The 15,441-nt window shown below is 40.9% G+C and overlaps 1 protein-coding gene across 29 annotated transcripts in view; it reads left to right on the top strand.

Annotated features, from left to right (window-relative positions):
• The window catches only part of dst (dystonin), a 568,493-nt gene that overhangs the window by 381,673 nt on the left and 171,379 nt on the right, over positions 1-15,441 (top strand). For all 29 annotated transcript variants that reach the window (XM_078541812.1, XM_078541821.1, XM_078541818.1 and 26 more), the window contains 4 exons: positions 2,293-2,459; positions 9,243-9,399; positions 12,584-12,710; positions 14,795-14,848. In XM_078541812.1, coding sequence (XP_078397938.1) covers positions 2,293-2,459; positions 9,243-9,399; positions 12,584-12,710; positions 14,795-14,848 — 505 coding nt within the window. The remainder of the gene's footprint in view (positions 1-2,292; positions 2,460-9,242; positions 9,400-12,583; positions 12,711-14,794; positions 14,849-15,441) is intronic.

Here is a 15,441-nt window from a genome sequence, read left to right as displayed (position 1 = left end):
TGTTCTGTAATGCCCATTCGAGGAACAGTGCAGAATTAAGTCCAAGAATAGGAATATTCAGAATGGCTAAGTCTTCAAGTCACTGAGTTTGTCCTTGGTTGCAAACAGCCTATTTCTATTCCAGAGTTCCCAGCAGTATTTGTAACTTGCTGCGAAATGTCTCAAAGACTTGCATTTCAATCCATGTTTGAAAATACAGCTGGAAACATAGCTCCTGGTGGGATAGGGTTCCATTTTCGAGCTAGGTTCCAAGTTGCTCAGCAGCTCAGTGAGTTTGATAGTGGGGGGTGGTGGGGGGGTGGTGGTGGTGGCAGGGTAGAAAGAAAAGGTGCAGTTGGGTAGCAAAGTTATAAATTGACACTTCTGTGTCCTTTAAAACCCAACAACTCTCCTCATTTTTTCACCTCAAAAGGAATGGACTAAATACTGGGTTAATGGAAAGAGCCTACCTTTAGCAGCACAGTGTTCACCAGTGATTGAATCATGAATGATTGAAGCACACTTAGTGATTGATTGAGATTGTCATGTCATTGGGAAGAATCAGTCCATCACTGAAGTTCTAACTGACAAACAGGGAAGAAATGGATAGAACAAATATGGAGAGAAAATCATGGGATAGAGCGAAATAACTCTTAAGATTATTCAAGCCCATAATAAAGGAAGTAAACTCCAATTCCAGACCTACCATTCCCTTCAGGAGTCTGATTGGCCTGGCAGCACTTGGGGGGTGGGAATTCCACCCCAGTGGCCCTTGGTCCCGGGGAAGATGTGCTACTGCCCAGTTAAGTGCCTAATTCTTAATGCTTTCCCCAAAAGAGGGACACATCATTATCCCACTGGCTCTCCAGGCGCAGGCAAGACCCCCATCGCCTCCATTAAATACCACCTTCTCTTCCTATATATTTCCCGGCTCTAATGAACTGCATTTTCTTTTTGCTACCCAAGATATTTGTAGAATATCAGATTAACTAGATTAGTATGTAACCAGGTTTCAGAGAAGTAATAATTGCTTTCTGACCACTTCATTGTATTTATTACCCACAACCCTCTGCTAACCCCATTTCCTTTTATATCCACTTCTGGGAACCCAAGTTAGCAACAAATTAACTTTCAAACTCCCAACTGCCTGGTCCTTGTTTCTCCATTTGCCAAAATACACGTCAGTTTGCTTAACAACTCTCACCTCTGCTAGCAAAATATTTATTGCCTTGTACCTCTGTAATATTGTCAGCGTTTGCCATTATCTCCACCCAAGTGCTGCTGAAACCCTAATTTATGCCTTTGTTTCCGCTATGTTCACCCATATCAATGATTTCCATTGCCTCCCATCCTCTCCCCTCTGTAAACTTCAGCTCATCCAAAACTCTTTGCCCGGTCTATTTGGCCCAGCAGCCCTCTCATCCCTAAACTGCATTAGCTTCCCATCTCCCAACGACTCTGATTTAAAATTCTTCTTCTTGAATCTAAACCACTTCAGGACTTTATGCTACCCTATCTTTATAACCTCCTCCAGCCCCACAAAACTCTCCCAACTCTCTGTACCTCTGAATGTGGCCTTTTTTGCATCCCCTTGTTCTTTACAAACAACTTTGATGGCTTGCCATTCAGCGACCTAGGTCCTTTACTATGGAGTTCCCTGCCATAACTCCTTCACCTCTTTCTCTCAAGCTCTCGCTCTCTCTCCTCCTTCAAGTCCAACCTCTTAAACCAAGCTATTGCATTGTGCTTTAGCTCAATATCCATTTTATTTTATTACACCTCTGCAAAGCACTTTGAGTCACTTTTCTACAAAAAAAGCACTACATAAAAAGAAGTTTATTTTTTCTGAAATAATTTTCTTTCCACATATGGGTTACAGTCCCCACCACTTACACCATCCACACTTATGCCAGACTGCTCCTTTTATTGGACAAATCCTAACCATTTTCCAGTACCTTAAAAGCCAATTACAAAGGAACTGCTCAAAACATATAATCATGATGACCATTTCAGGCAGTTCAACAAGTATGTAGCCTGTATTTAGCCATTTTGAAAGTGATGAGATTCTGATTGCAATTGGGTAATAATTAAGTGAGGCAGTTGCCAAGTGTGGGTGTCCTGTGTTTTAAGAAAAATATGTTGCTTATCTAACTTTCTTGCCTTTATCGCCCACCGATTTATAGCTGGCAAATCAGGTCAACACTGAAGCACCTGCTAATGAGGACTGTTTTGTGTTTTGGCCGAGCTGCGCTGTTTATCTGCTTCTTGTATTGCTGCCGGTGTTAGTTATAATCATGACCCTCATTGTTGCAGGAAATGAATGCTGAGCTGCTGGACCAAAATAAAGATCTGAACACATTAAACCAGTTGGCTGAGGAGTTGGGGGGTTGCGCTACAGCTAAAGAAAGGACACGGATCCTCAACAAAGTCAATACTCTGTCAAAGAATTTTCAAGAACTGGAAGAGGCTACCAAGAAAAAGTGAGTAGCTAACCTTTAATTCTTGCAATTGAATATTCCTCATTGCCACAGTGATGCATTGTTTATTCCTTTTGTTGGACAATGAGTCAGCAAATTATGCCAGTATTTTGTTTTCACAAATGTATTCCACTGGGCGTATTTGATTAAATAGAACTGCAGAAATCTATACTCATTATTTGGCAAGTTCTAAATAGAATCTCACAATGTTTATCAGTATTCATAACTAGGCTTTCGAAAATAAACAATGGAATCGGCTGAAGTTCGCAACAAGCTGGAGCAGTCTTGGATCTGGTTTTTTTCTTGGATATATATTTGAGTGTCTCTCCTCTGTACCCACCCCACCCCATGCACTCAGTATTTACTCACATTCTCTCTCTCTCTCTCTCTCTCTTTTCACCTCCTAATCCTAACATTGTTACGTGACTCACTTCCACTCCATATTTGTGCCTCTGTCACTTTCTTTTCCTTGTCTTTCCATTCTCTCCTTACTCTTTTGCTCTTCTTTGCTCTTTTTCACTCTTTATCTCTCATTTTCCCTCTCATTTACTTTCACTTTTGTGTTCTCTCTTGCACTCTTACTTCCACAATCTTCCTCGCACGCTCCTTTCTAAACCCCCCCACCCCCCCGCCATTTGCCTTTATCTATTGCACTTTTAAAAAATTTTGGTTCAACCTATCAAGTCCTATCAACTTGTCCTACATATTGTGTGCAATGTTTCTTCTTTCCCCATATTAAATATTCAGGTGAATGTTTCTGCTCTGCTGTGTATTTTGTACGTTGGGCCAGAATTTCCTCAGTCTGACATGCAGAGAAATTTAGGTGGGTCTCTACACCAACCTTTCCGATGTCAAAGATAAAAGCAAAATACTGCGAATGCTGGAAATCTGACACAAAAACAGAAACCGCTGGAAAGACTCAGCAGGTCTAGCAGCATCTATGAAGAGAAAGACAGAGTTAGCATTTCGAGTCCATATGACTCTTTTTCTTTCTGATGTCAACTTGTGCCAAAATTTCCTGAAAATCTCATTAGCAGGCAGCAGAGCTACAAACAAGCGTGAAAGATGTGGAAGCCAGCATAACCTATCAGAGTTTGAATAAAGTGTGGACATATGCCACGGTTCTATTTACTGATACGAAGTTGAGTCCATCAAGCCCTCATTTAAATGATGGATTGGAGCAGTTTGCAGTCTTTCAGGCCTCGCCAATAATCACCAGTCTCTGTTTCCTAATTTGGTGGTTTTGGTCAACTCTCATCCACCATTACTAAATGAGAAGCATTAGGAAAGATTTACCTCATTTTTCCCCCCATCAAGGTTCAATGTGACTAATTAATGGAAAGCTGTATGACTACTGCATTCCAATCCCAATGAATCAGAAACCACATGATACAGTGGTATTGGACATTACTGCTGATGGGATAAGGAAAAGTTCCTTCCTGCAATCTTGGACTTCACAAATGATATTTAAGCTTTTAGCTTAAATATTTAAGCTTCTACAATACTTTGAAATCTGACACTGAGGCTAACTATTATTAACAATTACAGTAGCTACAGTGGAGTCCCCTTGCTCTCTACCAAAGGCAAGATCATTGTAAGGATCCTGATCATCACTAGTCCATAACTAGTGCCTTAAACTTAAATAAAGGTAATTACAAGAATATGGAGACAGAGTCAGCTAAAGTGGAATGGGGAAATAGGTTAAAAGGGAAGACAGTACAGGAGCAGTGGCAGACATTTAAGCAGATCTTCTGTAACTCTCTGCAAAGATATATTCCATTGAGGAAGAAAGAGTCTTCCAGAAGGATGCATCATCTGTGGCTAACTACTGAAGTTAAGGGTAGTATCAAATGAAAGAAAATGTGTGCAATATTGCAAAGATTAGTGGTAGGCCTGAAGATTGGGAAAGTTTTAGAAACCAACAAAGGATGACTAAAAAAAAAATAGAGGGAGAGATTGGAGGATGAGAGAAAACTAGCAAGAAATATTTTAAATAGACAGTAAAAGCTTCTACAAGTATATAAAAATGAAGAGTAGCTAAAGTGAGCGTCGGTTCCTCAGAGGGTGACACTAGGGAGTTGATAATGGGAAACAAGGAAATGACAGAGTCTTTGAACGAGTATTCTGTACTTGTCTTCACACAAAGCAACCCAAAAATAGTAGAAAATCAAGAGGCAAAAGGGCGGGAGGAACTTAAAACCATCGTGATCACTAGAGAAAAAGTAATGTGAAAACTATTGGAACTTAAAGCTGACGAGTCCTCTGGACCTGATGGCCTGCATCTAAGGGCCTTAAAGAAGGTGGCTGCAGAGATAATGGATGCGTTGGTTGTAATCTTCCAAAATTCCTTAGTTTCTAGAAAAATTCCAGCAGATTGGAAAACTGCAAATGTAATGCCTCTGTTCAAGAAAGGAGGGAGTCAAAAAGCAGGAAACCAGTTAATCTGACATCTGTTATTGGGAAGATGCTAGAGTCTATTATTAAAGAGCAGGACATTTAGAAAATCATAATACAATCAGGAAGAGTCAACATGGTTTTGCGAAAGGGAAATTGTGTTTGACTTTTTTTTAAAGAGTTTTTTGAGGATGTAACATGCAGGGGAGAAAAATGGGAACCAGTAGATGTGGTGTACTTGGATTTCCAAAAGGCATTTGATGAGGTGTCACATCAAGAAATATAAAAACAGACAGTAAAAGTTTCTACGAGCATATAAAAAAGAAAGGAGTAGCTAAAGTGAGTATTGGTCCCTTAGAGGGTGAGACTGGGGAATTAATAATGGGAAATGAGGAAATAGCAGAGGCTTTGAACAAGTATTTTGTATCTGTCTTCACAGTAGAAGACGTGAAAGGCATCCCAAGGCGTTTAATAAGGTGCCACATCAAAGGTTACTTTACGAAATAATAGCGCATGGTGTAGTGAGTAACATATTAGCATGGATAGAGGATTGGTTAGCTAACAGGAAGCAGAGGGGAGGAATAAATGAGTCATTTTCAGGATGGCAAGCTGTAACTTGTGGAGTACCACAAAGATCAATGCTGAGGCCTTAACTATATTAATAACTTGAAGGAAGGGACCGACTGTATTGTAGCCAAATTTACTGACGATACGAAGATAGGTAGGAAAGTAAATTGAGGAGGCTACAAAGAGTCTGCAAAAAATCACGTTAAATGATTGGACAAAAATTTGACATATGGAGTGTAATGTGGGAAAAAGCGAGGTTGTCCACTTTGGCAGGAAGAATAGATAAGCAGAATATTATAATATAATTAAATGGAGAGAGACAGCAGAATGCTGCAGTACAGTGGGATCTGGGTGTCCTTGTGCATGAATCACAAAATGTTAGTATCCAAGTACAGCAATTAATTAGGAAGGCAAATGGAATGTTGGCCTTTGTTGCAAGGGGGATGGGAGTATAAAAGTAGGGAAGTCTTGACACAATTATACAGGCGTTGGTGAGACTGCACCTAGAGTACTGTGTACAGTTTTGGTATCCTTACTTAATGAGCGATACACTTGAATGAAAGCATTTCAGAGAAGGTCCACTTAAGCTGATTTCTGGGATGAAGGGGTTGTCTTATGAGGAAAGGTTGAGCAGGTTTGGCATGTATCCATTGGAGTTTAGAAGAGTGAGATGATCTTATTGAAACAAGGTTCTGAAGGGGCTTGACAGGGTAGATGCTGAAAGGTTGTTTCCTCTCATGGGGGAATCTAGAACTAGAGTGCACAGTTTCAACATTATGGGCCTCCTGTTTAAGCCGTAGATGAGGAGGAATTTCTTCTCTGAGGTTTGTGAATCTTTGGAATTCTCATATCCAGAAAGCAGTGGAGGCTGGGTCATTGAATATATTCAAGGCTGAGTTGGACAGATTTTTGATCTACAAAGGAGTCAAGGGTTACGTGGGACAGGCAGGAAAGTGGAGTTAAGGCCACAATCAGATCAGCCATGATTTTACTGAATGGCAGAGCAGGCTCGAGGGCCCGAATGGCATACTCCTGCTCCTGTTCCTTATGTTCTTATGTTGCTTAATCGCCTGCTCCCAGTGGCTGAAGGACTCTTTCCAGAGTTGCTGTGCAGTTTTCGCCTATCGAGAAACACCATAGCACATCTGCATGAAAAATTCAAGAAAAATCCAAGGAACAGCACCAACCACTGTAAATGGCCTTTTTTGACCTCACGAAAGTCTGTGACTGTGTCAAACGTGAAGGTTTATGGAGTGTCATACTCAAATTCGGCTACCCTCGAAAATTTGTCACGATCCTCCGCCTACTCCACGATGACATGGTAATTGGTAATCCTCACCAATGGAGCCACCTGAGATCCTATCACAGTAAAGACTGGAGTCAAACAAGACTGTGTCATTGAACCAACTCTCTTCTCCATTTTCCTCTATGCAATACTGCACCTCAGCTCAAAACCAGCCTTGCTGGGAGGCACTTGTTGTTGGTATGCCTGACATCAGACTCCTGAAGTGACTGGTCTATTTGCTCTACTCGGTCATGACAGGAGACTCACAGGAGGAGAGCGGAAATGCCTTAGGGATGTCCTCAAAGCAAATTTACCCACAAGCGTGGAGATAACCTACAGAACAAACAGGTAACTCTTCACCTATACCACCTTCAATCCAAAACCAAAATCACTCCAACTCCAGTCATTGAGTTTCAGTATGCAGATGATGCTTGTATGTGAGCTCACTCAGAAACTGAGCTCCAGGTCATTGTTGACTCCTTACTGAATACCCAGGAAACTAATGTCCTCTTCCAATCAGCTCCCACAGCACATCAACCCCCCCCCACCCCCACTCTCATCGATTACAATCAGCTACGAGATCCTGGAAAACGTGGACCATTTTCTGTACTGTGAGAGCCTCCTCTTGATAAAGGCAGACATAGATGACAAAATTCATCATCACCTGCAGTGTGCCAGCTCAGCCTTCGGCTGACTGAGGAAAAGAGTATTTGAGGACCAGGATTCTCAAACCTAAGACTAAGGTCATGGTTTACTGGGCAGCAGTGATCCCCGTGCTCCTATATGCTTTAGAGACTTGGACAGACTACAGCAGGCATCTCAAAGTACCGGAGCAATACCATCAACGGTGCCTTCGCAAGATCCTCCAAATTCGGTGGCAAGAAAGGTGGTTCAACAGCAGCGCTCCTCTCCCAAGCCAACATTCCCAGCATTCAGGCACTAATCAGTCAAAACCAGTTCAGCTAGGCAGGACATGCTGTGCGTATGCCTGACACCACACTCGCAAGCAACTGCTCTACTCGGAACTCGTTTGTGACTGGAGAAAGCACATTAACCTCCAAACAACTCATTTCCCAAATCCTTCGAGCACCACCTACACCACATGTGGCAGAGCCTGCAGATCACACATTGGCCTTATCAGCCATCTCAGAACCCATCAAACCTGAGTGGAAGCAAATCATCCTTGATCCAGAGGAACTGAAGATTAGATATGGGAGAATGGGCCTTTTTTATGTTGGAATGGTTTGATGTCTCCTGGTGTTCCCTGTCATCCCATCCTCTCTTTTTCTCTCACCTCTCTTCATTTTGTCTTCACGCTCCTCACCTCCATACATTTTCTCTTGTCGTCTCTGACCCTCTGATTTTTCTCAATTTTTCTTTCCATCTTCCTGTAAATCTTTTCTTTCACAATGTTTCCTCTTTCTCCTAATTGTGTTCTGACCACTGCTGACTCACACCTTAAAATCTTTGCCTGATTCTTTGGATCTCTTTTTTAACCGTTTCTCTTTTTTAAATCTTTCTACCACTATATTTTTCCCCTATGCTTCCCATGTATTTTTCCCATTTTTTCCCCTATGCTTCTCACATACGTTGCTTCTTTTGCTATGGGCCTCTGTCTCTCTGTCACATTTCTTCTCTTCTCTCATGGAAATCTGGAGCAAACTCAGGACCTTCTATGAGCTGTAGAAATGATCTTGTGTCTCCATTGGACTGAGGAGTATGTGTCCATGCGTCTATTCATCACACTGCCACTGTTGTACTCCAGAATGCTGAGCAGTGAAGCCTAATCTTTTACACATTTTACAAGCTTTTAATTAAAGAGGTGCAGACTACAAACCTGAGCCTTCAAACTAAACCACAGTTTCAGTCTGTTCCTATATTTTGGAGCACAAGTCAATCCCCAGTTGGTGCCCTCCACCTGTAATGACTAAACACTCACTTGCTATACAACTAACACCCATTGCATTCCTGTACATTGATTAACCCCAATGTACATAGTTCCTTCCTGTAAAATTGTCATTCCCATAAAATTGAATGATTTCCCATTCATCTGTTCCAAATCTGTGCTGAATCTCTGTTCAATCAGGCTGCAAACCTCAATCCACTAAAGGTGCGGTTATCCCTACCGGCTGACCTTGCCTGCACCCTCTGTCCACATTATAGCACTCACACCCTCACTCCCTTCTGGATCAGCAGCAAATGGGAAATGAGTGAATGTAGTATTGCTGTTGCTCCAGGTCCCTGTGGACAAGTTGATGGATGTCCAGTGGACTGGTGCAATGGTCCACCTGAAAAAAATGGCTAAGATTCACAGGAGTTATACGGTGTGAAATGTTTTGGTAGAATGTTGTTGGTTTAAATCAATCAGAAATTATGTTACATACAGAGGTCAAGGATCTGTTTGGCTCCTGGTTATATGGCACTACAACCTCCATTCTGAAAGGCCAAATATAGGTGAGAAATACGGACATCCCAAAAACTGTGACTTGTTCAACTTTCTATTCCCATTCACTCACTTTCCTTTTATTTTTGATTTGCAGAGAGGAAAAATTATCCTGTTGCCAAAATCAGACGGATCAATTTAAAACCTTGCTGATGTTGTTCAAAAAGTGGGCGGAGGGGATGAACTCAAGGATTCCAGTTATAGAGCCAAACCTAACTACAGAAACTCTTCAGGAGCATTTGTCCCATGCTCAGGTGAGGAATCCTAGGCTAAATACTTTGTGCATTGTGCCTTTAAGGATGGGTAATTTTAATCAGTAAATTAACCAAATTTCTTTAAAGACAACTCTTATCCCCAGGTTCTTTATATATTTTATTCTATTATCCAGTGGCTTGAATGCTCTGTTATTTAATGTTTCTGTGCCCAAGGGCACCTTTATATCAAAATGAGTAGGTAAATTATTATTTTAAGGGCTCATGTCCTAGACTACACTTGGTGAAGTACAGCTCCGGATTTGGCTCCAGTTGGTGTTTTGGATTGAAATGCGACGGAATTCCTTGGAAAAGGCGGGCTCCATGCTTTGACTTCTCACTGCATAAAGTATTATTTGGTTTCTATCCAGTTTAAAAAGCAGCAGCAGTTTGCATTAATATAGCGTCTTTTAACATGGTAAAACCTGCCAAGGCACTTCACAGGAGCGTTTTGTCAAACAAAATTTCACACTGAGCTACACACATTAGGACAGGTGACCCAAAAGCTTGGACAGGGGGGTAGGTTTTAAGGAGGGTCTGAAAGGAGCAGAGTGAGGTGGAAAGATTTAGTGAGGGGACCTTGGACCTAGACAGCAGGACACAGCCGCCACAGGCGGAGAGTTGGAAATTGGGAATGCGCAAGAGGCCTGAGGCAAAAAACCTCCTCCAAGAGTGTGGATGGTCTCACCCATGCTTTCAAAAATGTCAGGTCATGTTGAGGGAGTTTCTGTATGCACATGACCACTCGCGCCCAGCAATCTTCCGAGAGGGGGAGAATTGCCATCAGGGATCAGGCGGTGTCAATAAGTTACAGCTGGCTGAATTTCATACTCGGTCTCAGACCAGTAGCATTGTCCTAGTGGCCATCTTCAGCCCATTAAAGAGGCTTTGGTAATTTTAGAAGTGAAATGGCGAATGTGAAGCAGAATGGACAACATATAGATGTGGAATCCAGCATGTATCACACCAAACATGATTTTAAATGTTTGCAACTATTGTGGAAGTTGAATTGGTGAGCGGAAGCAGATTCAGCAGTAACTTTGAAAAGGGAATTGTAGATATATTTTAAAAAGAAAACACTTGCATGGCTAGGAGGGGGAGCTGAGGAATGGGATTAATGGATAGTTCTCTCTAAGAGCTGGCAGAGGCTGAATAGCCTACTTCTGTGTGCTGTATGATTTTTAGGAAGTTTCCAAGGAATGCAAATATTCCATTTTTTTACTAACAAAGCTTAATGTTAACCTTTCTCTTTTGTAATCCCTTCTGTGATAACATAGACAATTCCCTCAATTTTCTTATCAGGACACTCGTCATTAATCACCCTGTTAGAATCACAGACTTTTGACGGCACAGAATTCGGCCATCGTGTCTGCACCAGCTCTCCACATGAGCATTATGACCAAGTGCCATTGCCCTACCTTTTTCCCGTACCCCTGCACGTTGTTTTTATTCAAATAATCATCTGTTGCCCTCTTGAATGCCTCGATTGAACCTGCCTCCACCACACTTCCAGGCTGTGCATTCCAGACCTGAACCACTCGCTGTGTGAAAAAGTTTTTTCTCATGTCATATTTGCTTCTTTTACAAATCACTTTAAATCTGTGCCCCCTCATTCTTGATCCTTTTACAAGTGAGAACAGATTCTCCCTATCTACTCTGTCCATCCCCCTCATGATTTTGAACATCTCTATCAAATCTCCTCTTAGCCGCCTTCTCTCCAAGGAGAAAAGTCCCAACCTCTCCAATCTATCTTCGTAACTGAAGTTTCTCATCCCTGGAACCATTCTGTAAACCTCCTGCACTCTCTCTAATGTGTTCCTTCCCATGCTTCCTATAACGTGGTGCCCAGAACTGTACATAATACTCCAGCTGATGTCAAACAAGTGTCTTATATGAATTCAGCCTAACCTCCCTGCTTTTGTACTTTATATCCCTATTAATAAAGCTCAGGATACTATATGCTTTATTAACTGCTCTCTCCACCTGTCCTGCCATCTTCAATGATCTATGCACATATACAACCAGGTCTTTTTGCTCCTGCACCCACTTCAAAATTTCACCCTTTATGTTATATCGTCTGTCCACGTTCTTCCTACCAAAATGCATCACCTCACACTTATCCGCATTGAATGTCATCTGCTACCTATCTGTCCACTCCACCAACTTGTCTATGTCCTTTTGAAGTTCTACACTGTCCTCACAGTTTACAACGTTCCCAAGCTTCATATCATCCACAAACTTTGAAATTGTCCCCTGCACACCAAGATCTAGATCATTAATATACATCAGGAACAACAGGGGTCCCAATACCAACCCCTGGGGAACTCCACTACAAACGTTCCTCCAGCCTGAAAAATATCCATTGATCATTACTCTCTGCTTCCTATTTTTCAGGCAATTTTATATCCACGTTGCTACTGTCCCTTTTATTCCATGAGCAATAACTTTCCTCACAAGTCTGTTGTGTGGCACTGCATCAAATGCCTTTTGAAAGTCCATGTAGATCACATCAACAGCATTACCCTCATCAACCTTTTCAGTCACCTCTTTAACAAGCTCCAGCAAGTTAGCTAAACATGATTGCTCCTTTAAAAATCCATGCTGGCTCTTCCTTATCAACCCATATTTTTCTATGTGACTACTAATTCTATCCCGAATCATTGATTCTAGAATCTTGCTCACCACTGAAGTTATACCGACTGCTCTGTAATTGCTGGGCCTATCCTTACAACCTTTTTTGAACAAGGGCGTAATGTTTGCAATTCTCCAGAACTCTGGCACCTCCCCTGAGTCTAGGGAAGATTGAAAAATTATGACCAGTGCCCTTGCAATTTCCACTCTCACTTCCTTCAGTATCCTTGGATGTATCTCGTCCGGTCCCGGTGCCTTGTCAACTTCAAGTACCGTCAGGCTATTCAACACTTCCTCCTTATCAATTTTGAACCCTTCTAGTGACAGAGTTTCTTTGTCAGTCATCATGGCCTGGGTAGCATCTGCCTTCTTGGTAAAGACAAGTTTTGTGAAGAAACGACCATTTTGCTCTTCTATGTTCATTATTACCACAGAGGTAATGCAGGCAGATATTTCTGGTCCTCTTCTTCATTCAGTTTTTTTTTGTTGCACAAGGAATTAAACCATTTGTGCAGCAAGACGATTTACTTAAAGACAGTTCTGGAATTTTTTTTAGGTCATGCTCAATGAGTGGTCATCGAAGGCCTCCGAGGTTGAGGAAATTAATCAGAAAGGATCAGCTTTATGTCACCTAATCAATACACTGACTTCTTCAGCCCACCCGAGGACAATATTCAAATCAGGTAGGCAGTCTGTGTATTTTGGCTGAATGTCACATGCATTGTTTTGGCAGATATTTTAATCAGCGTAGTTCTCTTGTTAAAACCTAAATTATTTAATAGCTACAGTTCAGTGATTGATGGTTGGAATGAAAATTGTTTGTTGGAATTTTCAACCTGATTACAGTTTTATTTTTGTATACCAGCGCAGCAGATTGAAAAATATGCTATTTTGACAAATTTTAATCAGTGATGTATGAAGTCAAGTGAATGGATTCTTGCCACAATAGCTCATAAAAGATTTATTGGAATGCCGTAAATCCGCACTATTTCCAATTGGACCTACATTCTACAATCTGTCAATAAGCTCATATATTTAAGTGAATAATGTTTCTAGGCAGAATCCCCTACATTTCTACAATGCAATATAGATATTAGACATATTTGTTCAGCTTTTTCATTTCATGGGTTGGTGGTTTAATGAGCTGCTGTAATTCAGTTTTTTTAAAAAAAAGTTATTTTAATTAAACATGGAAACGAGTCATTTCTGTAACACAAATATCCTTGTGATTAAGCATAAAATATAAAAGTTTAATTCGCCAGGGGTTTCCATGCGTGTTTTTGTAATTCTGCTCCCTTTTCATGGCTTCATATTTAATAGCATTCTTTCTGTAGAATGATCCTTGATATAAACTGACCAAGCGCTACCTGGGTTGATGCTGTTGTCACAGGAGATTTCACTGGGTGAAATACTCACAGGTGGTTACCCTTCTTATGGAAGGCTGTTAAGGTGAAAAAACTTAAAATAAGCAGCAAGAACATCATTTTGCTAAACTACAATTTCAAATGGGAGGCTGTGCAGCAAATTCATGGAAGTGAATATGTAGTTTAAAGCTCAGTACGTGTTATGGGGGAAATCGGGCAGAACTGTTTTCACCCAAAGGATGGTAGGATTGTGGAATGAGATACCGGGGAAGCGGGTCAAGTGGATGGTACAAATGTATTAAAGATACAATCCACTATAATATTGGAGAGTTGGGAGTGAGCGATTTGGTGGGGCAATGGAGTCAAAAGAGAGAGACCTATTAGGCTAAATGGCCTTCTGGTGACAAACACAATTAGATACCGTGCGAGACTACTGTGTTTCAGCAACTGTGAACAGTTGGAAATATATGAAGTTTGCCATACATGCTGGAGAATTTCTTTAAAAGCTCCTGAATTCAAAACATGGATCTCAATAACCGTGAGGTCATTGGCTGGAATAACATGGCATATTAATAACACTGAATCTGTAAATCCATTGGTACAGCACCCACTGTTAGGCTTTAACCAGTTTAAAATAGATCCATTTAGAGTAATGCATTCAGGTTTGGGCACCACACCTGGGAAGAACTGACCTTGGAAAGGATGCTGCGCAGACTCACCAGAATGATAACTGGATCGAATGGATTAAATTATAAGAATCAGTTGCATTGACTAGGCTTCAATTTTCTCACGTATGGAAGATTAAAGGATGATCTAATTGAGGTAATTAAAATGATTAAAGGATTTAATAGGTTAGATAGAAATAAACTATTTCCTCTGGTGGGGGGAATCCAGCACAAGGGGGTATAAACTTAAAATTAGAGCTGGACCATTCAGGGGTGATGTCAGGAAGCACTTTGTCACACACAGTAGAGGAAATCTGAAACTTTTTCCCCAAAAAAGCTGTTGAGGTTGGGGGTCAATCAAAAATTTACGTACTGCAAGTGATAGGTTTTTGCTAGGTATTAAGGATTATATAACAAAGGCAAGCAAATGGAGTTATGATACAGATTAGCTATGATCTAATTGATTAGTGGAATAGACCTGTGGGGCAGAATGGCCTCTTTCTATTCCTGTGGTCCAATATCACCTGGTGCTCCAAATTGAGTTGGTGAAAGTTACATCTATAACTTCTCTTCTGCTTAGAAATATTTAACCTGAATAGTTTTAAGAAGCTGTTCTCTGCCTATTTGTTGAGTCTTTTGCTGAGTTTCATTTGTGCATAACAGGTCAGAGAGAACTTTGCTTGAGTGTTGGCCTTGTGTTTGATGCAACTAACGATGTTTTCTTTGCCCAATATACAGACACACAAGTGGTGAATGGTGGGGGAGCAGACTCTGCTGTCTGTGATTCCAAAGGTAAGGAAACCACCTTACAAGTTGCATAACCTGAGTACAGTCCAATCTTCTAATGAAATACTTGAATGGTTTTTTTTGACAGTTTTGCTGTTTTTAAGAAAATGGGTTCAAAAAGAATTTAAACCACACAAGTTTTGTTATTACAATATCAAAATGGGACATGAGTCCAATATCAACTTCTGAATTTCTTTCATGTTAGAAGTTAATACAGTGCATGAAATGATGTATTAATATGGCCAAAAACACTTCTGTGAAAAATCCCAAATTTCAAGTATTTTTAGTTCATTACTATCTCTGATTAATCATTTGCAAAACAAGGATTTCCTTTCCTTGTACTATGAAGCTGTGTTAAAACAGGTCAAGAGTGCAATTCACTGTTCCTGTAAATATCTCAAATAGATAGTATAAATTCATCCTCCATTTTAATGTGGCTTTATATTTTGAGGTTAATTCGTCTGCAAAGATAATAGTGAGGTAGGAAAATTTGCTACGTGTACCATGGGTCACTCACACTTTGGTGAATTGCCCTGAGCGACTGGCTGTTCCAGAGTCACAGACAAAATTGTCTCTTGTGCCATGTCGAGAAGAAAGCT

Source organism: Cetorhinus maximus, chromosome 5 (assembly GCF_964194155.1).
Source record: "Cetorhinus maximus chromosome 5, sCetMax3.hap1.1, whole genome shotgun sequence".
NCBI lineage: Eukaryota > Metazoa > Chordata > Chondrichthyes > Lamniformes > Cetorhinidae > Cetorhinus > Cetorhinus maximus.
Note: the sequence above shows the minus strand (reverse complement) of the source record. Positions and strands in the feature narration are given on the sequence as shown.